This window comes from Cibotium barometz, chromosome 7 (assembly GCF_041138505.1).
Source record: "Cibotium barometz isolate CiBa-2024 chromosome 7, ASM4113850v1, whole genome shotgun sequence".
Taxonomy (NCBI): Eukaryota; Viridiplantae; Streptophyta; class Polypodiopsida; order Cyatheales; family Cibotiaceae; genus Cibotium; species Cibotium barometz.
In genome coordinates, this window is record NC_141052.1 from 30019017 (window position 1) to 30044874 (window position 25858).

Consider the following 25858-nt stretch of genomic DNA (forward strand, 5'->3'; position numbering starts at 1 on the left):
CAGCAGAACTAACATACACAAGCTAAGCTTAACTTCCTGGTGAAAAAGGAATTACTAAAAGCTAATCTTTCGGACCCACGAACAAGCCACACAAGTTGTTGGAATACTCTCTGACATGCACTCTGCTACAAAAATTTGAATGATTAATTTCCCCCGGAATTAAAAAAAAGCAAGCTTTGATAACACCCAAAAGGTGTGGCCATATGAAAATTAAGGTCAAAGCAATAAAAAAGGGTAGTGTTGAGAAGGTTTCCAATTTTGATAGAGAGCCCTTTTTAAATATAGTGTTCTCTAATAGAAGGCATCTACACAAGTATTTGGCTCTCTCTCTCTCTCTCTCTCTCTCTCTCTCTCTCTCTGGTGGCACAATCGATCATGCCTCACATAGCTATTCAGCTATATTGATTGCCTTCTTAATATACACTTCAAGTATTTATGCGGTGAGTAATAAATTGAATGGTTCACAAGAAAAGTCAACAGCATGATATAACTCTTCCAAAAAGCTTAATTTTTCATGCTTCATTGGTGTTTAAAATGGAAGAAGAGCCTGAGGAGCGAAACCACGGGCCAAAAAATGAAAAATAAGACACACTAAATTCTCATATGATTTCTCAACATCTAACCATGCTGTCTTGGTAATCAGTAAAGTTGATACAACACTAGACTATATGACCAACTATATGACTAATTGCAGCATTTGAATCAAGGGCAAAATTTGAGTAAAACCAAAAACATGCACTAACATCAGCCCTTAAAAGTAGGTCATGCCGGGGTTTGTGTTATCAGTCTCATCAACAAGATATGCAAACTGTCTGGAGTATTTCTTGTCACTCTAGACTGCAGAGTGCCCTGTTTAATTCCTAAAATCACTTTGATAGAGATGGAAAGTGCATTTCCACAATGCTGTATCATATATATAAATGTAAATCGAGCCTCTAGTGTGCACACTTGGGAAAAGATCGGAGAGCATTCGAAACAACACCCAACCAGTGATCATGTAGACACAAAAGAATGTGACTCAAGCACGGTACTGCCCTTCACACTAACTTTGAATGTGCATCGAACTCCTGAAGCAAAACTTGAGGGCCACGTTGAACATAGCCCTAGGGGTCCATTCTAAGATGTGGTTTTTTACCAAAGTAGTAAAACCCCCTTGCTAGAAAACTGATTCAGCAACTCTATCCTCAGATGTATCGTCTGCTTTCTCCCATTCTTCTAAATCCTCTTCTAGAGTTCTCAGCATGAGATCTTTTGACATTGTTACGGGAATACGATGACGATCTAATATTCGAAACGAAGCTTCTTTGGCAGCTTGGTAGTTAAGAACTACTACTCTGCCATCCTCCAAGTCGAATCGGATATTTGTTTCTTTGCAATCATCTACCAGCTGTCTGAGATGGCGCACATTGAGAATGTCCACACCATTCACTTTTTTTACCTGGAATGGGCAAGATATTGTTCGTCTTTTACACCTAAAAAGCAATAGATTGTTTCCTCTACAGACTAAAAGCACAGAAGAAATGACAGAAAACAAGGTGACAGTCTCATACCTGAAGCTCAGCAAGGCGTTCATAGCCTGCATTAATGTCATCTACCAACACCTGAAGAGGGAAAAAAAAAGGTACAAAACCAAAGGTAGTAGACTAAGAATCTTCTTGCTTTGCCATCAATGCCCACCAATAAAAGCTTCCAAAAGAAAGAAAGGTACACTCCGGGACAGTAGTATAATTCAGTAAAGAATACAGGCATTTAACCACTTCTGAGCTTCGCATTACCTTAAAGTCATTTTGTTGAAGACAGTGCAATTAACAAGGAGAAGATGGAGCTATTTAGGCAAAAAACATGCATGAAAAAGCAGCTGATGGACCAATCAAACATGATTATTAACCTTCTGATGTATTATCTCATGCTTAAGTCTTAACACACACAAGCACGCACACATATTCAGCCCATAACCCTAATTCAGCTGTACCTGTTTTCAAAACAGTAATTAAGGATTAGTCTCAATCTTCAACAGAGGGCAGCTACTTTAAATCACCAGTGACCACCCAACCATGTATGGCCTCTCCCTTGCCGGATTCTTCCTTTAAAGCCCCCAAATGCTAGTCCACACCCCCCTCGCCCAACACTTGCTATTTGATAAACAAATCCTCTGAGGCTTAAACCCTTTTGGGCCTTTCACTTAACACGTCAAATAATGCCTTTGGGCATCTCCTAGGCATTTCCACTTCACATTGGCCGCCTCAATTACTGGTCTAGTGCTACCCACCCATCCCTAGGAGTATGCCATCAATACATGCAATATAACAATTCCTCCTCCTCAGAAACACTTGCATCTCAGGAAGCAACATCACAAAATTATGCTTACATACTCCGAGGTTGAGCTTTCCTTAGCCTATCCTTATCTGTCGAGTATGTCTGGTCCTCACATCAAATATCTTTTTTGGTTCATGTGGAAGGCTGGATGACTCTAGAAACTCAACAAGGGCTTCACGATCTACCAGATTATTCTCGTGCCCAATTCTCTCCTTAAGCAACTCACAAGAAACATTGCATGCACATCTCTCTGGTAGCTTTGAATTGTAAGGAACCTCATCTATCTTTCTGAGCCTATTACCCCCACTTTGCGAGATGAGGACATCTCGCGTTTTTCAAGTGGGAGAGGATGTAAGATTCCTTCTCAGCTTGAATATCCATAAAATAAGACTCAATTTCTATTGTAGTATGCTAGACGAAGTAAATCCCAGATAGTAATTGTTCTATGGAAAAAGGAATCAACGACTGTGCCTCTCAATGGGGAAAAAAGCGTTGATCTCTATGATCCAAGTGCAAGTTTCTTCCTGATCTGACCAAGTGACTTTAGGTTCGGTTGAATCAGTTTGGTCAGTAATGACCCTGACTACGTTAGAGTAAAATTTTATCCTGGAGGAATCGCCTGTGCTTTCCGGGCAAGGGAAGTTTTTCTAAAATCGGTTTTGAAAGAACCGAGGAATTAGTCACCTGTCCGGATATTCGTGGGCGAGGCCCCGAGTGTAGGACCCTACCCCGCACAAGATGTGCAGCAAGCAGGTTTACGCTCATCAGGGCAGGCAAGCTTCAGGAGAGCTTTCTCTACCATTGACCATGTATTCACTTTGAGATGTATGATTGATCAAGCCAAAGTGAGGAAGAGAAAGCTCTGTTGTTGCTGCTTTGTGGATTTCCGCAAGGCATTTGACACAGTACCACGAGAGAGGCTCTTTCAGCGCCTGCAGTCTCTTGGCATACCAGCAGATATGACATGGGGCATCTATGCATTATATGAGCAGGTTTTTGGGCGAGTCAGATGTCCAGGAGGTATGTCCGAGACTATTGCTAGCACCATTGGTGTGAAGCAAGGATGCCCACTTTCCCCCACGCTATTTGGGTTATACATTGATGAGGTGGCTGACTTCATTACACGGGGAGGCAGAGATGGAGTTGATTTAGCAGGTACCTCAATACATATTATGCTTTATGCTGATGATATTGTATTAGTGTCTGAGTCTCCAGGAGGTCTACAACAGCATCTACATGCACTCGATGATTTCTGCACACAGAGGGGGTCTTAATGTGAACCTTGGGAAAACCAAGGTTATGGTCTTTCATACATTGAGACAGGGCAAGAGTCAGCTGACATTCACTCTCGCAAGACGCCAGGTGGAGGTGGTGACATCATACGTGTACCTAGGGGTTACCTTCTCTGCAGCAGCCACACGCTTCACCATGGGTTCAGCAGCCAGAGCTAGATTGACACGGGGATATGCAGCATTGGCTATGCCAGAGAGACAGTGCCACCAGGCGCATTTTCAGGAGCCCCGGACGAAGGGGTGGCTATTTGACACATTAGTCACACCGGCATTGATGTATGGAGCAGCGCTATGGGCGCAAGCCTTGCTACCCATTGGTGGACACAGATAGAGAGACCACAGGCCCTCATGATGGCACGCATGATATGTAGCAAACCGTCGGTACAACATTATCCGAGCAGAGTTTGCTGCACCTCCTATGATGGTAGAGGCCATATTTCAGACTATATGCCTGCTAGACAGATTCAAAGAGATGCCACAGGACAGATTGTCATACAGAGCTTTTGAGGCAACTAGACAGCTGGCTGAGGCAGGAGACAGAGAATCATGGTATGCACAGGTCACACATTGGTTCTCACAGCATGGCCTAGACATGGATCATCTACCACCATTCCAGTATGACAGGGATGCACCACATATCCGTCTCTCTCATAGTGAGAGGAACAGAGTATTAAGACAGGACCTATGGCAGCTCTATACACGAGAGACATGGATATCGCCTACACAGCCTCTTCCACCGAAGATGCTATACTACAGAGATCACTTCATGAGTATCACTGATGATGGATTTATAGAGAGGCCTAGATACATGGAGGGCTTTTTACCACACGGCTCCCGAGTGGCTATTGGTCAGCTTAGAGTTTCATCACATCGATTGGAGATTGAGACTGGCAGAGCAGCACGGATCCCCCGAGAGGAGAGGGTATGCAGATTGTGCAGAGAGGAGGTGGAGAGTGAGGAGCATTATGTATGCAGATTGTGCAGAGAGGAGGTGGAGAGTGAGGAGCATTATGTATGCAGATGCAGAGCATATACAGCCATCAGAGAGAGATATCCCATTTTATTCACATAGCCACATTCCCTACGCCAGATCTTTGAGGCAGCAGACCAGAACATACTGGGGAGATTCGTTCTAGACATACAGCGTCACAGAGAGACATCATTACAGGCTCAGACAGCTCAAGAGGGGGGACGACAAACACAGATTACTACATTTTTTCAGAGATCCATCCCACTCCCAGCCCCTACACGGCAAGGAATTACTCTCCAGAGAGCAGAGACACTCAGAGCCCGCAGGAGACAGAGGACACCTGGCTTTCGGACACCACGCCTATACCAGAGAGAGATGACATAGATCAGAGCTCAGTTTCACAGGGAGGGTGCGGAGCGACTGGCTCGCTTCAGAGCACACCCAGGCATGTTCTTCAGGGAGCTGCGGACACCCCCTTCATTGATGTATACCATTTTATACCCTCAGTATGGTACAGGATGGAGCTAGCTAGGTTGCATATCATGATTGTATACTCCATGCATATAGCTTTGCATTCTCCTATTGCACACCCAGATTCAGCTTTTTAGTTCAGTACTTTTTCATTTTGTTTGGATGACAGAGGATACCCCATACAGGTACACCGATTTGTCTCATAGGCCGAGTTCGGTCTTTTGGAAGACGTTAATAAAATCTTTCTTTCTTTCTTTCTCTCTCTCTCTCTCTCATTTATTCTTCCATCTATTTGGCTCAAGTATTGTTGGCTGAAAATTCACAAGTTTTACTTCAATTTTCAGCTATGGTTAACAGTGGATTAATGTGATTTAGCAGTGATAAGCTTGTTACGCAACCTCAGCGAGTTTCAATGGTATCAAACATCGTCTACTTTCTCAAGGAGGCGAGCCCGTGGTTGTCACATCAAAAGCTTCAACATGTGGAAAGTGAAAAGGAAGTACAGGAGACAGTGCAAGATTGTGTGTGTTTGCCTATATGAGGTGAAGAGCAAAAGCTAAAGATAAAGCTCAGGAGAAAAGACACCAAGGACAGGAAGTAGTCAGCCTAGAACAAGAAGCAGTTGAAGTGTTATGGTGCAAGAGATGGGTTGAAGGCTATGGCTTTCAACACTTTGTCATCGGTGGTATGTTCACGGAGGCTTGATGGGTTCGGAAGGCAACTTCTTTCTATGTTTAGAAGTGGTGGTCTACTATGCTTCATTAAGGACTTGTGCTTACCACTTGGGTGGAGTGCAAGCAAGTTTTGGGTGCTTGAGGATGTATCAGATGAGGCTCAGTCAAAAGCGGAGGAACTTGATGAGGTTCTTATTCCCGAGCAGATACGGTACGAAGTAAAGTTTCCCATCGCTATCTTGTGAAGTTCAAGAACTATTCACCGATGGATTAGAAGTGGATGGAGAAGGGTGACTTAGCAGATTCATCTTAGGTATTGCATCTTTATCTTGATGCCTTTGAGTTGGAGCTAACTCTTGCAACAGCTCATTCAGGTTCAGCAGAGCATAGGTCTGGAGCATTTCTTGATGCTCAAGAGGGGGGTAGCACCTCCACTCCCTTGTTACAAACAGGCTCAGTTGTCATCTAGGAGTCGCTTGGTGACATCTTTGTATTGCTTATGGGACTTCTATGATATTGTGTACTAGTCACATGAGATAGTAAAGTTGGGTATGGTTCACAGTCGGCCGCACCATGAACTATAACTGCAACTATGGGTAACAGAAATGGTTTTTGCATTTGGGACTAAGGTATGACTGAAGAAGATTGGGACATTGTTCTTTGTCATATGGTTCTGGCTATTCTTGACCACATGATTGGTCAATTGGATATTGAGATGATGCTATTTGTGGAGTTGGTCTCCTTTGGAATGGCATGATTTGGTTGAGCTCAAAGTCTACAGCAACTTGAGCTAACACTTCGAGACTCTATGAAGTTGCATAAGTCTTGCAAGCAATCCTAGAGTTGGTTTGGTTCACAGATATATGGATCGAGCTCGATTTGTGCATGTATGCATACACTTTCTGAGGTATTATTGTATTATGGTACCATTGGATCCTGGTACCCTTGAGAATACATGGATAATACTCTGGATTGTGTCGTGTGAGGCATGTATGTTGGTATGATACATCAAGTACTTTATTATGTGCATGGATACACCACTGGGTGTGACTCCTACGGGATGGCCATGAGACATATGTGGGAAGTACTTAGTGGATGTATTGTTTGGATGCATTGAGTGCCTTCATTGCTCATGTTGTACCTTCAGTTGTGGGTCCTGCGGGATGCCCATGGACGTAAGGCTTGCGAGAGCAGCCCTCAGACTGTTATTTTGGAGTAGGTAGAGCATCTTGAGGAGCATATTGTTTGCGAATGCATATATGTGTCATGCATATGTTTGTCATATGTAGAATGATGCATGGTTTTGTTTTTGGCTAACACAGGTTACGTGTTTCCACTTGGTTTTAGACTTTTGCTGCCGGTTCTGAAGGAGCAAGCAAGAGTTGTTTGTCACTTTGACGTGACGGTGTGGCCATATTGTGCAAGATGATTCCCACATGCATTTGAGGGTCATTGCTTTTGTCATATGGGAACTCTTTGCTCATAAGATGTCTTACTGTGCCATTGAGTGCAATCGAGGATGCTTGCTATTTTTCAAGAGGGGGGTATGTTACGACCCTGTGTTTTTCTTTGGACAGTATGCAGGTGGGCACGGGGACATGGTGGAGAATGTGAACGGCATCAGTTTGGAATTGAGAAGGAAACCCATGTGTGGACAGCCCCAAGTGTGAAGGGGACAAAAAGAATTATAGAATAAAGGTTTTATAACCTTTGGGACAAAGGGATTTTTAAGTTTATAAGGTTTTATAACCTTTGATGATTTCAAATAATAAAGGATGCACTTTTTGGCTATTGCTTTTAGTTTTTGCTTTTTGGAGAAAAGCGGGCTGAGGCGCCTCCTTATTAAGGGGGAGGGTGGTGGAGTCGATGTGTGTGTGGCACACTTCTCCTTGGATGGTTGGTCGCCAGAGAGCACAGGCTGAACTGCAGCACGGGCACACTTCTCCTTGGATGGCTGGCGCACTTCTCCTTGGATGGCTGGTCGCCAGAGAGCACAGGCTGAACTGCAGCACGGGCACACTTCTCCTCGGATGGCTGGTCACCACCCTCTATCTCTCCTTTGGAAGGGCACTGGCAGACTGCAGGAAAGCGCAAGGCTGGATTACTCTCGCTCTCTCTATCTTGCTCTCGTGGGAAGACTGGCGGGCTGTGCTACAGCACATAGCAAACACACAGGTGGCAGATTGCAGGAGGAGCAGAGACGTGTTCCTGGACAGAGACAGCTGGCCATTGTTTACTCTCTCTCTCTCTCTCTCTCTCTCTCTCTCTCTCTCTCTTGGAAGGAGGCGGACTGTGGGAGAGGCAGAAGTGCACATGTGGGACACATCCAAGGTAGACTTGCAAGAGAGCTAGGGCGCCATGAGAGGTGCCAGCTAGCGAGTCTTGAGCCTTGAGTGTGTGCAAGGCCTTAGAGCACTTAGCTTGAAGGCTTTTGAAGACAAAGATCAAGGGTTAAGGCTTTGAGAAGGGTTTTTGATGAAGAAGACATGGGTTAAGACTTGCTAAGCACTCATTTGGAAGACCTAGGTGAAACTACAAGGGATCCTGTTGGTGGAGGATTCTACAAGTTGTACTTTGTACTCAAATTTGATTAAATTAAAGAAATACCGCAAGGAGCGCCACTACGATTTGGGGCCAACCGGTGTCCGTGTACTTCCCCCTGTTTGTTTTCCTTTTCCAAGTCCTCAAAGATGATGAAGTGTTTTGTGCGCGAGTGTTTGTTTCACTGCCCGTCAAGTTTCTGAAGGCCGGTTTCAAGTGGAGTACTCAGGCCTCCAAGCCAATGTTCATTTGCAAACAAATGGGACACCTCGCCAAAGCTTGCCCTTGGTGCCAATCCAAGAGACCGCCTCCAGAGTCTAGTAGTCCCATAGTCACCAGAAACGAGAAACAAGAACGAAAACGTTTGAGAAATGGAAACGGGAAAACGAGTTTTTAGGAGTGGGAACGGCCGTTTCCTGTGACTATCACTTGGGAAACGAGAAACGGCCATGGAAACGAATGGGGTCCTTAAACAGAGAAACGTGTTTCTAGGGTCTGAGACGGCCATAACTTGTGACTATGGGTCCCCCCCCCCCCCGTTCCCCGTTCAGATCCTCACCAGGAGGTAGAGAGAGATGCAAGCTCTCAAGCGGCAACACACTAGGACCCAACAGCAGACGACTCATTGCCGTAGAGTGGTAGATTGTTGGCCCACGCCAAGGCCGTCAGCCGATTACCAGAGCTAAACGCTGCCGTCGAGCGCGCAAGGCTGACAGTGTACAGGAGGATTCGATTCTGTCAGAGAACCGTTTTGAGCATTTATCACAGCACCCACCCGTCGGCAATAGTCCCCCTCCAGTCATGGTGAGGATCCCTCTAGCCCCTCTGATTTGGCGGCAGCTTTGCCACCGAGATTCCTCCTTAGACTCTCAGTTTTCCAGTGACATCAACTGGCCCCATTGAATCCCCAACGAGCCTCTCGCAACAACCTCCCTCTCCGATGCATCACTCCCAACAGCTCCCTTCTCCTTCCTCTCTCCCTCCCCATCCCCCTCCATCTCCTCCTCCATCCTCACCTCCGACTCTTCCCACAGCAGTCCCCTCTACCTTGTCCTCTTCCTCTAAGCCCGCACTCCCCCCTCCCTCCGCCTCTTGAGAGCACTCCCATCGCCCTCCAACAACACCCGACCCGGAGAGGAGGCGAGCTCCATTCGCCTTACGCTCCGATTATTCTGTCCCGATTTGGGGACTTCTTGAATAATCAAAATTTCCCATCATGTTATATATCATTGCAAAGGTCTCGATGAGTACATTCCAAATGTGTAATCTCCGCCAACTTTTGATTTGATTTGTAAAAATTTCACCATCAGTCCATTTTTCTAGAGAGAGAGGTGAAAATCCTTAAGAGGCAAAAATGAGAGTCCATATTTCGCCTGATGCGTTTGGCATTCTGCAGTCAAACCATCGTCAGTAAGTTCTTGCTAAAGTCTGCATTGTAAAGTTCTCCAAAACAATAAAAGCACATACTCCTCCTTCCACAAGGGGCCCTTAGGTGGGTAGTTGGGACCTCATCTAGTGTGGCTATGTGTTACATGATCGTATCAGTTGTATGTTGTCACCATTCGGTCCACCCTTGTGATTTGGACATTGTTCGGTTAGCCCGAACTTATTTTACAAATGATGCGAACAGGAAATTTTTCAAGATATTATGGGTTCCCAAACAATCTGCAACACTGAATTGTGATTTCACACATACATGGTATGGTGTGCACAAGTACAAGGTCATAATTATGAGAGATGGACATTTCACATGGAAGAGGACATCAATTTCATGGGATTTTATTCATTTATATGGCCGGCCAACAATTAATAACTTATAAGTGAATACACCCGAGATGAACTATTTTAATGAATTATGGACAAAACACAAGATTGGGCACCTGGAAGCTACAAATAGTTCCACGAGTTACTAAAAAGTACTGTGGAAGCTATTTTTGATGTTTGCTCTCTCGGGTGCCAAATAGATAGTATCTCTCGGAGCGATTCTAGAAAGTTTCGTCACGAAAAGCTGCTTTCTTTTCGAGAAATCTCAAAGACTTTGGCCTTGAGTTACGAGTGTAGAATTTTGTGAGTTGTGGGACAGTGTTCTCGCAAATACAATTTCTCTCTTTGATTGGGAATCATATGTACTTGGAAAATTCTGGTGCTGAGCACCAGCATCAATTTACTCCTCAAGAATAGAAAATTCTGTCTAAGGGGGGCCAACCATTGCGGTCCCAGTGTTGTGTCCTGTGCATATGATTTTATTTTTCAGCATCTTTGAATATGTTTAATGGCTGTGGCCAATGTTTAAATGTTTGAGTTCAAATCGATGGTCATGCAAAAGTGTGTGGAAGATCTTAGTCCCCTAGGCTTGGCCCGGTTTGGTTACACATGCCACAAATGTTGTACGTCTACTCCGGGTGTTACGACCCTGTGTTTTTCCCTCTGGACAACACGCAGGTGGGCACGGGCACGAGATGGATAGTGTGAACAGGCATCAGTTGGATATGAAAGGACTCATATGTGTGGCCAGCCCAAATGTGAAAGAGGACAAAAAGGGAGTTTTTGAGTTTATAAGGTTTTTAAACCTTTGATGATAAAAATATTATTATTTTTGAAGACATGCGTTTTTCCTAAGATGCTTTTGGCGTTTTTGAGAAAGCGGAATCGCATCTTTAAAAAGGCGAAGGGTGGCGCATGGCGTTTGGGGGCGCATCACCTTGAGCGATCATGCTAGTCGCCGTGTGGAGTCGTCGAGCAAGTCACCGGGAGAGTCAATGTGTGGCACAAGCGGGCGCATCACCTTGCGTAGGGCTGCGAGCAACCAGGCGACTGTACGTGAGGAGGTCCAGGCGGCTGCGCAACAGGTGTGAAACCGATCCCGTCAAGTGGGAAAGACTCCGTTGGACACCCACACGCTTAATAGCACAACTTTAAAATCACAAATTTGAAATGGACAACTTAAAACAACTTGAAATTGAAATGAAATGAAATGGAAAGATGGACACCAGCACTGGGGCCGGAACGGGCCGACCCCCCCCTCAATATATGATATATTTATTGGGAGTATTTAATGAATACAATGCTCCATGGGTTCCAAGAACCAGATGATGTCCATGTACATATGAAAACAGTACCAAACAAATATGCTCGAACTCGAAACTTGATGTAGGAGCTCGAAGCAGTACGACCACTAGTGTGGTCCAATCTCTACGGTCATGTGCTTTCACTGGACTCCGCGGCGCCTCACTGGTGTTCCGAGACCACGCACAAACAGGCGCTCTCGTACTAACGCCTGGCTCTCCCGATCTCAGCACCTTTGGACCGAGGTTCGCCAATATAACTTGGACAACCCGGCACCGAACGGGTGTTGGCCGAGCGGGATGAATCCCTTATCAGATTTAAACATAAAATACTTTATTGAAATCTGAAAGTCACTTACTTGTAGATGGTTGATAGGAAAACCAATACTCGTGGTGTTTGTGTAGAAGTTGAAACCACCCAGGAGATGCGAAGTCCCCTTGATGAAGACTCAGTCGCCTCGTGGTGAACCACCCAGGCAAGTACCACCGCAAGAAAATCCACAGCCGCCTGCTGTGAGAGAAGAAGTATCCACTTGCAAGGGAGGAGAGAGACCTGGCTGCTGATTGGAGATGGAGTGCACAACCTCTTGCCTGATTGGAGATGGAGTGCACAGTCACTTGCAGCCAGCTGGACAGAAGGAGCAACCACCTTGTTGAGATGGCACAGCTGCCTGCAGGAGAGGAGGTGGAGTATGCGCAGCTGTTTGCTGTAGATGGAGCACCCAGCCACCTGGCTTTGAAGAGGAGGTGGTGTAGATGCCTGCAGGAGAAACAGGCGGAATCTGCTGGTCGGGTAAAACATGCACAAACTGCTGGAGAAGGCAGCCCGCTGGAGGTGGAGCCACCTGTGTGCAGAGCACAGTTGGCTGGTAAAGTCGCCTGGTGAAGAGGGCAGCCTGCTGGGGAATCAACGCTGCTGCCAGCTTCAGTTCAGGCAGCCGTCTGGTTGCTGCAAACAGCCGCCTGGCTTCAGCATGAGGAAAAGATGGCGTGGAGTATGCAGCCCACTGAGAGGGTATGTGCAGCAGATTCAATAGCCGCCTCAGGAAACATGCGCAGAGATGGTCGCCGGTTGGTGAATAAACGCCAAATAGAAGCGATGGATCCCCACGCTTGAAGGAGGGAGTCTTTTTAATAAAATTATAGTGGAGTTAACTTTGTGATACCCACGTTTGCATGTGGGTGGGGAGTTTGGGTAGGTGCCCATGCCCACCCCCACACTCACTTAAAGTGGGGCTCCCCACCTTGGCCCCTAAGTAGGTGCCCAAAGGGGGTGCCCACTTTTAAATAAATGTGAACACCTAACCTTATAAAATAAGAGATTAGAGATAAAATAATAAAAACAACATGTGCAACATACTTACCACCTGTTCACATGCACCAAAACTTGTCAGAATACAGAGCAGACTTCACGACTCACTGGCAGGCATCCCCGCTTAGTAAGTAACACGTCAAGCAGGCAAACACACAAATACATGTCATGCGAAAACAGTTTCAAACATGCAAAATATGTGTGCATGTGCAAATAGTAACATGGACATATCTCCCGTTCATGAAACAAGTACAAAATATCTGTCGGCACAAAACTGGCACGACAAAAAACATAAAAACCTGGGCTTCCTATGGAGTGACAGTCCCATAGGTAAGACACAGTTCCAGGCACGAGTCTCCCTATGGTGTGACAGTCCCATAGGCAAAACACGGCACGAATACTGGTTCTTCCATGGCGTGACAATCCCATGGGTCGAACACAGTCCAAGTCATACACGGGTGGCACTGATCTGGCTCCCGTCCATACGACACCATCCTGCTAACACACGGGTGGCACCAGTCTGGCTCCCGTCCATGTCAGCAAAAATACTGGCCTCTTCACACGAGACACCGGCCTGGCCTCAAGTGAACGAGACGCAAAAACTGGAGATGGACCAAATGGTCGGCCAATTGGTGACATCCCCCCGGGCTTCTAAAGAGTTGACCTCAACTGAAAAGCCTCAAGATATGCCTGCAACAATTGTGGATAATCTGCAAAATAATCCTCATTTACCCATTTGGCATCAATAGGCAAATAATTCTTAAACTTCACAAGGTATCTCCTTGAAAGCTTTCCTGCAGGTAGCTTTCTCTCCTTGTGAAAAACAATCTGTTCTGGCTGGAGGATCTCCTCAAGCTCTTCAATCTCTGGCGGATCTTCTGTGACAGGCTCATCAGGATCTGGCCCCACATATTTCCGAAATAGACTCACATGAAAAGCATTGTGAATCTTCCAATGACTAGGTAAAGCAAGTCTGTAGGACACTTCATTGATCTTGTGAATCACCTTGAAGGGTCCATAATAGCGAGGAGAAAGCTTAGGATATGATCCTTCTCGTCCTGGCCTCTTCCGAAGCCTAACCTTCTCAAATTTCAGCAATACCCAATCACCTTCTTTGACTTCCATGTCCCTTCTATGCTTGTCAGCAGCCATTTTATGCTTATCCTGAGATCTTGCAATGGCTGTCCGCACCTGACCAAAGGCAACATCCAAGTCACGAACATATTTATCAGCTGCAAAAATCTCATCCTTAGTACGAAGGATGGGTGGCAAGACCACTCTGCCATAAATAATCTCAAACGGAGCCTTTCCTGTGGAAGCATGGATCGTATTGTTGTAGGCAAACTCAACAAGTGGAAGATACTTCTCCCATGCACTCTTTTGATCTGCCACATAACATTTCAATAAATCCAACACGGCTGAATTTGCAGCTTCACTTTGGCCATCCGTTTGGGGATGATAAGCTGATGAAAACTCAAGCTTAGTACCCATATTATCAAACAAAGCCCTCCAAAAGAGGCTTGTAGTCCTGGGATCTCTATCCCCAACAATGGATTTAGGCATACCATGATGCTTGAAAATATTAGCAAGAAAAAGCTTTACCATATGATCAGCTTTAATGGTTTTCTTGACGGGCAAGAAATGAGCTTGCTTGCTAAACCTGTCCACAATAGTCCAAATAGCATCATTCCCATGCTGGGATCTAGGCAAATCCATAATAAAATCCATCGTGATACTTTCCCAAGGTTACGAGGGAATAGGCAATGGCTGAAGCAAACCTGGAGGCTTTTGCCTGTCAAATTTCACCTTTTGGCAAGTAATACATGCACGCACATAAGCCTCAATGTCTTTACGCATGCTCGGCCAAAAGAAATACCTCTGAATCATGCGAGTAGTAGGCATAATACCTCTATGACCAGCATAAGGTGGAGCGTGACATTCGTCCATAACCTTTGGACGCAAATCTTTCACCACACATAGGCAATTATCCTTCATGAGATAACCCTCGTTGATAACATAAGAGGCATGTGAATGACCAGCCATCAAATCAGTCCATATATGGCAAAAATCAGCATCCAAATGATACAAATCTCTCATAGCAGATAAGTCTCCATGAGAGGCCACTGAGACTGCAGCAACATAAGGCCTCCTAGATAGTGCATCGGCCACCACATTTTTCTTTCTTGGGGTATGCACAATCTGAAAATGAAACATGGAAAGAAAATTTGCCATTCTCATCTGCTTCTCTGAAAGCTTTGTTTGAGATAGAAAGTATCTCAAGCTTTGATGATCTGTCTTGACTACAAATTAAGCCCCAAGAAGGTAATGTTTCCAAATCTTTAAGGCGTGAATTACAGCCAAGAGCTCTTTCTCATAGATATCCATATGAAGCTCAGCATCATGCAAACGACGGCTCTCATATGCAACTGCATGCCCTTCTTGATTTAGGACAGCTCCTATGCAATCACCACAAGCATCACATTCAACCACGAATGACTTGATGCTCATTATCAAGGTAGCCCTGGATATGGATGCGCAACTTCCCTATCAATGGGGTAACCTGCACCTCTTTACCAATAAATGCAGCTTCAGCTTCAATCTGAGGTCCCATGTTTTCAACCTCAATACCCAATGCAGCTGCCATTTGCATAGCTTTTGCTGATTTGGGACAGCCTTGTCCTTCCCCTTGGAACCTCCTTGATCCTGTTTAATCTTAAGCACCAATTGCTCCGTAGCAAGAGCAGAAGCTGTGAGTTGTTGCAACGTATGTTTCGGGTGCAATTCAATACCCGATCTATATGCTGGTTGCAGTCCAGAACGAAACTTCCTCTTTCTTTCATCCTCTGTGATTTGCATGAAGGGAGTCACTTCCAGCAACACTTTCCAGAATTTGTTAACATACTGTTGCACACTTTCATTGTCTCTTTGTTCCAGCCTGTCCCACTTTTGAGTGAGAGTTTGCTCTGCATTGGGTGGCAAGAACCGAGCATAAAATCTATCCTTGAATTCCTTCCAAGTAGAAATGGGATCCTTGGTGATCTTTTCAGTGATCCACCAATGAGCAGCAGTCCCTTTCAAAAACATGCTAGCATGGCGCACCTTTGACTTTTCTGTGAAATCCTCATCGCTAAAAGCAATGTCGAACTGTGCCACAAACGCTAACACCTTAGAAGCATCATGTTCACCATGAAAGACATCAAATTTGACAGATTTATCACCTGCTTTGAATTCCTTGAGCTTCTTGGCATGAGGCTCATGGTCTTCTCTTTTTCTTTTCCCCTTATCCAACAGGGTAGCCCTGTCTGCATGGGCTCCATGGGCCGTCATAGAAGCTTCATGGGGCACGGTGGCATGTGCTCCACGAACTCGAAACTCAGATGCATGTGACTTACCTGCATATGGCATTGTCTCTCCATGAGACAACTCAGAAGGCAAAATTTTTCGAGAAGTAGACCTGTCACCATGAGATACATGTGTTGCATGCATGTGACTTTCATGCCCTCCATGAGCACTGGCATACATATATCTATCAGGCTTTGTGCCTTGTGGAGAGGATGCATGTCGAGAGGTGACAGTCACCTCTTGCTTTTGCATAAAAGATTTCAGCCTCTGGGATGCGGGATCTCCATGCTTCAAACGAGGTGGATTTCTGAATTTCAGTTCTCCGTCATCCCCCTCTTTGATATCACCTTTGCGAAGGAGATAGGCAAGTGCCAACTCCGTTGGTTTCTTGCCCACTTCACGAGCCATTGATTCAAAAGTTACATCAACCATAGCATCAACCTTCCTGGCTTCAATAGCACTTTGTAGATGGGGATCTTCATGTAAAAACTTTAACTCTTGCTCTTGAGCCTGCAAAAGTTTTCTCATATGTTCCATTTCAACCCTCATAGCATCAGGCTCTTGTTCAAGCATAACTGTCTTCCCTGGAGACAGTTGACCCTTGGATTCACTATCCATAACCCTTTCAAGGGGCTTGTGAGTCATAACTGAGAGAGAGCTCTTGCTTGGGCAACAAGGAACTCAGATTTACATCTACCACACGCTTCTGATGACTATTTTTGTGATTATAATAAAGCCTTTCAAAGTGAGTATCAACCTGAGCCTACATGCAACTCTCCAGGAGAGTGTGCTGCATAATTCATAGGGAAGAGGAGACTTCACCGAAAGAAGAGTTCACAATGAAAGCAAAACTTAAGAGATGAGGCCGGCAAGATCTCCTGAATGGAATACTACTAGAAAAGGAGGCAGCAAACTTCCAACAAGTAACTTGCAAACTCCCAACAATTGACTTGCAAAAGCAGATACAGACCTAAAAGAAACACACACACACACACACACACACACACACACAAAACGAAGTAGCTTTCGAGAAAACTTCCACTTAAAAACCAATGAAAGATCCCCTACCTGGGATAGGACAACAATTTGTTCCCCAAACTTCTTTGGAGTTGCATATAGTGCACGATCACAGAGACGTCGAGGAGATGTATTGTACCATTCATCACCATATTCATGGAGGTAGGGTTGAGTAAGTGGTGTAAATACAAAGCCTGCAAAAATAAAGAAGCTTGGAAGCTGATCGAACTGATGGATGGGCACCAAGGGACGAATCTGCACACAATACCACCACACAAAGCCAATATGACATTGATGATACTTACTGCACAAGGGATGCATAAAAAGAAAAGCCTGTTTCAGTAGAAAGAAAACAGATAAAACAACAAAAAAGGAGAACAAAAGTGAATCTTATCGCAACCAAGTAGACATCTCTCAAGGGAGAGTTCAAGTTTGTTTTCTAACTAAGCATCCCACATGCCAGAAAACAATGTCTCACCAAAAGCTAAAGCATACACAAAACTACCTTTAGCTCTTTAGTTCTGCATGTATGTACATGCTTCAGCTTTCTAATTGTCCCCACTCCCCCAGCTGAGTTTCCTCCCCTCAGCCACTCCAAGAACGTTCTTTAGTGAAAAGAAAGGTACATTAAATAAAACTAAATGCAAAACCTCTACTGGAGAGAGTATGAAATGAACGCCCCTTTCCCCCTTCTCCTCCATAGCTGGTGAGCTTCCAGAGGGAGGCTACATAGCACACCATGAAAGAAGAGCAATACTAGGTGCCAATAGTGTAACACACACCTTACACTGAAGATAAGATAACGATGCGTGTTACATTGGCGTTGGCTTTGATAAGAGAAGGTGCTGAAATTTTTCTTTCTAAAAGGTTCGCGTGGTTGGTTTACAAGCTCCGAGAGCACACCCCAACTACCAAAGTGGCTCCCATCTCTTGAGAGGTGGTTGGCTTACTAGCCTTCTGGGAAGTGCCCATTGAGCCTCCCACACCTCCTCGTGGATGGTACATTTGCATTCACCCACGAGCACCAATGCTCCCTATAAGTAACCAAGAAGACCGTTCCGAGGTAAAGAGGGACGAGCAAAAGTCTCCCGTATCTCTACAACAAGCCTCTACTCCGAACCCTACCCATTACATTGAGTCACTTTTGACTATGATGCACCAATCTTTACAATGGTTGCCTCCTACTTTGTTCTTCAAATTGATCATTGTCTTGCTCAAAATTGTTCCATACGTGAGTTCGTAATTACCAAATAGCTCATAGAGCATGAATTGTGATTTGTATATCTTTTAAGTAGCTAATTAAGCTAGAATGCTCACTTCTATTCAGGAGTGACCATTGGCCAAAACGTCCAAAGTTTTCAATCAGGTGGTCATAAGACTAGATGCCCAGATGACTGGATTTAGCACTCGGGTGACCAAATTATCCAGAACGTCTAGATGAGTGATGAGTGGTTTCAAAGGCAAAACCAAATGCTCAAATCATATCAACAAACATGAACAGGTGAATGTTTACAACGAAGCCTTCTTGGACCCAAAGCATGCAACTCCTAGAATCTAGGAGAGTTGCTATTTTTGGCAGACTCTCATGGAAATTCCATTCGCGTCAAAACCTTTGGATTTTTGCAAGGCTCAAGACTTACTAAAGCACCTTTGCCAAATTCTTTACGAGTTGGGATATTTTTAGTATAGAAGGATATGGAAGAATCACCTTTTAAATTAAGACAAGTGGCATCTAGAATAGGACAAGTGTCTCTACACTTGCCATTTCACCTTACACTTGTCAATTTAGCTAACACTTGTCAATTAAAGTAGCCACTTGTCATTTGGAGCTTACTCTTTCCATTCTAGAGCATTGAAGCCTCAAACCTATAAATTGGAGAACTCCCTCTTCATTTTGCAAGGCTGCATACTAGAGAATAGACTTGTTGCACATTGTCAACAACGATCTACAACGGTTATCGCACCATATTTGGTGAAACCAAGGTGTGGACAAAGAACTCTGCAAAAATTAGGGTTAGGGTTTCCAAACATTTTCAGATTTGAGCAAACTTTATTGGATGTACCTGGATGTAAACATCTTTTCAACTCTCATCTATTGTAAAAGTTCAAGCACTTTGTGCTCGTGGTTTCATTCAATAAATTCTTCCAAAGGAAGAGGGACCTATTCCTCTCAGTGAGTTCTCGTTTCTCTTTTCTCCCAATCCTGCTTTCTTTCATTATTTGTGATTGTTGATTAAGTGGGATTGTTACAAGTAGTTCATCAATTTTGTCAATTTCACGTGCCCCTACGTTACATGGTATCAGAGCTAGGTTATCTCTTGTGAGAACTTTCCCAACGTGAGAGAATTTTCAACCAACCCACAAATTACATAAGAGAAGGAGAGGAGAATATTCATCAACAATCTGGAGGTTCTCGACATTCTTTGACAATGTCTTTTTCAAACTATGAGAAGATTCAAAGGTACAAAGTGCTTGAAGCAGATCCAGAGATTCTAGCTTTGATGGAGAGAAAAGCTAAAGCTAAAGTCTTTGAAGACTTTCTTACAAACAAGGCTACTATGATTGATGGTGTTGCAGCAGCGAAAGCCTACCTCAGTATGAAAAGTCAAGTCTTGGCTTGCAACCTTGGTCTCTGAATGCTACAAATGACCCATGACTTGCCTTTTATAGGGCTCTTGATAGCAAGTCGTATTTAGGTTGGTTTGGACTTTTTGACCTACATAATAATGTCCAAAATGTCATATTTAGCCTCCAAACTATTGGTCCATGCCTTGGGCACCTCCACACACCATTTAGGCTCCCAAAGCTGCTCCAAATTGCCTATATACAGCCTCTAACTTTGCCCTTTAGGCGGCTGCAAAAAAAACATGTCTACGTAGTTTCCTTGCAAGTTGGGATCATGCTAGCTACTACGCACCTCAAGGGAGATGCTAGCATTTGGTGGCATAATTGTTTGAGCCAATTGACCGGTGTGGTGGCTTGTGAGTGGGCTAGGTCCATGCCTTGGGCATCTCTAGGCACCATTTAGGCTCGCAAAACTGCTCCAAATTGCCCACATACAGCCTCTAACTTTGCCCTTTAGGCGGCTACAAAAAATCATGTCTACGTGGCACCGTCGGAAGGTATACATTGCCACGTCAGAAGGTATACACGTGACATGTAGAATGATAACTACCAGACTAGGAGCAAAGCTCGTCCTGTACATCCGGTGGTTTTGGTTTATGATTATTGGTTTCCTTGCAGGTTGGGATCATGCTAGCTACCATGCACCTCAAGGGAGATGCTAGCATTTGGTGGCATAATTGTTTGAGCCAATTGACCGGTGTGATGGCTTGTGAGTGGACTAGGTTTATCGAGGATCTCAAGACTTGTTTCGTGTTGGCCAAGAGGAGAACTGCAGCTACACAAAGAAGTACACAGTACACAGAGATCATAGAGATGGTGATAGATGAAGATGCAAAGATATGTGAAGCTGAGAAGTCAACCCACATGTAATATCAAGGTACAATAATAATAAAAAGGTATCTTTTCACACCATGTGAGCTAGAGGAAAAAACCCAAAGGAAAAAAGTGCCCCTAGTTATGCCCTATTCACATGTGGCACTACAACCGTGTAATATATGCCAAAAAATCCCCCTTGCAGTGGCAATGTGAACCTCTACAAGGTCGGTAGCGGATCACTCACTGTGGGAGAGTAAGCCCAAAGCTTTGCAGAAAGCTTCATACTTCTCTCAAGGCAACGCCTTTGTGAACATATCTGTAACATTATCCTGTGTAGAGCAGTAAAATATGTGATCTCCCCAACATGTAGCCTCTCCCTAACATAATGATAATGAATCTCTATGTGCTTAGTGCGTGCATTGAAACACTGGGTTTCGTGCCACGACTATGGCACTCTGACTATTAGTGAGTGTGGTAGTAGGTGTATGTTGACACTCACGAAGATCAAACATTAATCTCCTCAACTATACACAATCTATTGTGGTTGTAAAGGCTACCCTGTACTCGGTCTCACAAGTAGATGTGGCAACAATGGGTTGCTTTTTGATACGCATGAATTTCCCAAAAAAAAACAATTCCCACTCGTCACTCTGACTGTTAGTGAGCATGGTAGTAGGTGTATGTTGACACTCACGAAGATCAGTCATTAATCTCCTCAGCCATACACAATCTACTGTGGTTGTAAAGGCTACCCTGTACTCAGTCTCACAAGCAAATGTAGCAACAATGGGTTGCTTTTTGATACACATGAATTTCCCAAAAAGAAACAATTCCCACTGGTGGATTGCCATGTGTCATAATCACCAACCGTCATAATCACCAGCCCACCCTGAATCACTGTAAGCATGTAACTACAAGCTGCCTCCCCTGGGATATACCAAAGCAAAATCCACGGTGACCTAAAGATAGCGGAAGATCCGCTTCATTGCTTGCGAATGCTTTGTGCCTAGGCTGTGCATAAATTTGCTACACTAGAAAAAACCAAACTGAATATCCGGGTGTATGTTGCATAAGGATATGAGACAACGTACTGCTTGGATGTAAACACTCATATCAAAAGGCTCTCCAACATCATACTATATCACTCCTTCCTTCTACTCCTAATCTACATACCATTGTTGGCATGCGTCAGGATAGGGCCATGAGAAAGAAGACCAGCCAAGGCACTTTCGAGACCCTTCTTCTTCAGGCTAAGGGCAAAAGCAAATGGCAGTCCAAGATTTCCATGAGCAACAAAGGTGACTACAAACCTACCAACAATCCTACTCATAAGGAGCTTATTTGTCATTATTGTGGTCTCAAATTCACATTCAACCTGATTGTCGCAAGAAAAAGAGAGACGGTGGTTCTGCTAAGAAACCCCCCAATCAAACCTCTTCATCCACCAACCAAACTCAAAAATCCTCTTCCACCAAGGAGATCGTCTTCATCAGTATTGAGGAGCTTCCCTCTGACTCTCTTGTTCCTTCCACCTCACATCTTATGGATTGGGTGGTTGATAGTGGCTGTAGTATGTACTACTCACATGACTCTTGACAGAACCATTCTTCATGACATTCGTCCAAGCTCTTCGACAGTGTCCATTGGTGATGCTGCTAACTTGGAGACCTCTTGGGTTCGTAATGTGCGACTTAAATCTTCCCTAGGCCAGCCTTCTACCATTCGGAATGTGCTTCATATTCCCAAGCTCTCTGTTAAGCTTTTACCTTAATTAAACATGATTAAAATATCTTAATGCTTAAATACTTGAGTAAACATGAGGCAAAGAGCAGAAAGCTGTGTTGTTTGCATTGAGACACAAGGCCTTGTTAAATAGGGCCTAAAGAGGTGCAAATGAAGAGGCGCATCCTTGATGAAAGGATGTGACTCTTCAATGAATAGTTATGTCTTTGGACATAGAGATGTGTCCTTTGATCAATAAATGTGTCCCTTTGAAGAGATGTGTCCTTTGGTGATGACACATGTGATAGGTTGTGACCCTTCACTTGTTTCTCTTCAATGATTAAGAGTAATTAAGAATAATTAAGTGTAATTAAGAGAGATTAAGTCACAATTTTGAGGAGCATTGGGTCATTTAGGGCATTCAAACCATCTATGGTTGCCATTACAAATTGTGCACAATCCTGTCTTTTGTTGTTCACGAGATGCGGAAGCTATTGCAAGGCGAGGAGTGCGACATTGGTCATGTCCAGAGTCTCATCCACGATCAGATGCACGTGGTTGAAGGAACTGCTAGCACTGAGAATGATTAGAAGATAACCCTTCTTGTTGGCGAGGTTACTACAAATGTTGCCAAGGGGAGTTGGGTCGGAATTAAAAGTTGTTCAATGAGGATTGTTGATAACCTTCACGAGCCATACATGAAACATTGACATAATAACCTTGAGAGGCCAATGTTTGAGAATCCGGATTCAAATCCGCTAGCATAATGAATGGCAATAGCAAGGTCAACAAGGTTGTACTTTTGCACATCGGTACTAAGCGTGGGGTTTAAACCTTCAAGGAAGACATGAAGCTCGTCCGCTGGGGACAAAGAATCAATCCCCAATATCAGATTAGTGAATTGCGAGATATAAGAAGCCAAAGAACCAGTGTGGTCTAAGTGGCGTAAACGAGTTCAGCCTTGAAAACCTGCATTGGTAAGAATGAACTGCTTACGAATGACACTCTTAAATTTTTCCCACGTTGTAACCGTTTTTCCAACATGTTGTGACCATTGCCACCAAAGTAAGACAGTATCCTTAAGTAAGGATGCGACAAATGTAATCTTCTTGGCATCGGTAAAGACCATCGAGTCAAAATACAAGCGAAGTTTGTAAAGCCATTGTTCAAGTGTACAGTTATTGCGTTGTCCTCCATAGGACTCAAGGGGTTTAACTTCCAATTTCTTTGTTTTGCTTACTTGCAAAAGACGATAAAGAGTCTTAAGATCGTCACCTTCCACCTCAAGGAGAATGTTATATTGTAATGTCGACTACTGGTACAGAACTCATATGAGAATGGTGATCCGTCTGCAACTGTTGGATATGAGAAGTCAATGTGGCCATGGACTCTTGAAGTTGCTGTTGAAACTGCTGCTCCATCTACTGCAAAGCTTGTTGCCAATCCGCTAGAGCTGGATTGCTAAGCTGGTGGGTTTCATCCTCCATAGCAGTAGGTTGAGATCAAGACTCTGCAAATTGAGGCTCTAAGGGTTGTGGTTGTTGACGCCTTTGCGCCCTAGTGAGAACCATCAACAAGTAGGGAGAGCAGATACATTATGTGAATTGGAGAAGGTAGGTTACAAGCTGGCAAGGCTGTTATAGACCATCCTGTATAAGGAGGAAGTTCAATTGGAACCAAGAGCATTGTTGTCGATGAAGGGAGTGCAAAGGGGGTTTTCATTTCTATGTAAACCATAAATCCCGATTTGCACACCTGAAGTGTGTAGTACCAGTATGATAATAAATTGTGGCTTTCTTGAACATTAAATTGCCACATTGTCCTGGCTGTTGTTTGTAATGTATTTTGCTTTTTTTTTTTAATGATGAAAACAGCAAGGTATATGGGTTGATCACATGTGAGATGTGTGTGTTGGAAGAAGCCCGAGAACTGAAGGAGTCAGACTCTAAGCAAAAGTTGCAAATAATGAAGACTAGCGATGCCGAAAGGTTGGAACTTGGAATAACGCCATGGACACGTGCAAGCCAAGAACCATGTGCAGAAGAGGGAGAACTTGCCACCAGAGAAACCACCGAGATATGTGCAGAGGGACTGGCCATATTTTTTTTTGTTTTTCTCTTTATTTCTTTTTCTCACTAGGCTGGCCGCATTTGCATATGTGAGGGTTGCTGGCCGTTTTTTTTTTTTTTGTCGATCATTGGTCAGCTAGCCGTGTTTGTGTTTTTTTTTCCTTGTCCGTTTGCAAGTGCAAGCGACGGCTGGTCCTAGGCGGCTATCGAGGGGCTGGCCGATTCGCTTCTATTGTTTTTTTATTATTAATGTGGGCTGCCACATAGCTAAAGCCTTAATGTTTTTAAAAAAGACATTCACGTGAAGGTTTTTTTTAATAACTTCAAGAGTCGTGCATGTTCGAAGGAAAGGTGGCGCCCCGTTTTGGAAAACGATTCAGCCTAGAGATGTGTGAAAGATGCGGTCAAAACCTCCATGGAGATAAGGGGCAGCTTGCTAGCACATGGATTCAACCCTAGTGTGAGTCTCTGCTTTCCATCGTTTTTTTTGTGTAGAAAAATTGAAAAAAATGACTAATAACACAAAATTGGACAAATGGGCAAAAATATTATTCTCATTAAATTTAATTTTTTTGCATAGAAAGATGCATAAAGCAATTTTTTTTATTACAAAAGTGTTATTCTTATTAAATTTGATTTTATGCATAGAACGATGCATAAAAGAATTTTTTTTATTACAAAAGTGTTATTCTCATTAAATTTGATTTTATGCATTTAAGATGCATAAAGGAATTTTTTTTATTACAAAAGTGTTATTCTCATTAAATTTGATTTTATGCATAGAAAGATGCATAAAGAAATTTTTTTAATATAAAAAATTATTCTTATAAAAATTAATTTTTATGCATAAATAGATACATAAAGAAATTCTTTTTATTTTAAAAAGTGTTATTCCTATTAAAATTGATTTTATGCATTTAAAAAAATTTATAAAAGAGTTATTCCCACTGAAGTTGATTTTTATGCATAAATAGATGCATAAAGAATTTTTATATCAAAATTAGAATTCTCTTAAATTCTATGTTTAAATTCTATAAATATTTGATAAATGAATAATTAAGTACTTTAAAGAGAGAAATTTTTATCGTTTTATATTCACACAGATTGTAAAAAGAGAATTCAAGAAATCTATCGAGATCGAAATATTCAAATAAATGATTAATCTATTCCTCATTGAAATTCATAACTAATTTAGAAATCTATTAAGTGAATATTCAAAGAAAGAAATTCAGTAAAATAGTAACTAAATTATCAAACCTTTTCGAGAAAAATAGATCAAGAAAAATCTTATCCAACTTGAACTTTGAATCAGACTATGACCAAGACCAAACTCTTTCGTCAGTTTTGAGGAAAGAAGGTGTGACCAGTTTAGAAAAATACACTCAAAACTCTCACCAAATCTGAAACTAAGTTGAGACCCTTCGAATTGATCTGTGGATCAAGGTTATAAAATTTAAGGAATTCTGGTATGAAATTCAGAATTTCAATCAAGAAGTTTTGGGGTTACTGATTTAAGAAATACTCCTTGTATTCAAAAGAAAATCAAACTGAAAACTTGCATAGAAATGAGATGTGATGTGAATAGATGTGATGAGATGCGATGTGAATCAGATAGATATGAATGAA

General features: G+C 43.3%; 1 protein-coding gene across 1 annotated transcript in view; it reads right to left on the reverse strand.

The window, feature by feature from the left end:
• Positions 1–588: 588 nt before the first annotated feature.
• Positions 589–25858, reverse strand: part of LOC147636877 (protease Do-like 10, mitochondrial) — a 36059-nt gene continuing 10789 nt past the window's right edge. The window contains exons 6-8 of the mRNA XM_086800457.1: positions 17052–17255; positions 1551–1601; positions 589–1438 (exon numbers count right to left, since the gene is read on the reverse strand). Of these exons, the coding sequence (XP_086656583.1) occupies positions 1157–1438; positions 1551–1601; positions 17052–17255 (537 nt within the window). The 3' untranslated portion in view covers positions 589–1156. The remainder of the gene's footprint in view (positions 1439–1550; positions 1602–17051; positions 17256–25858) is intronic.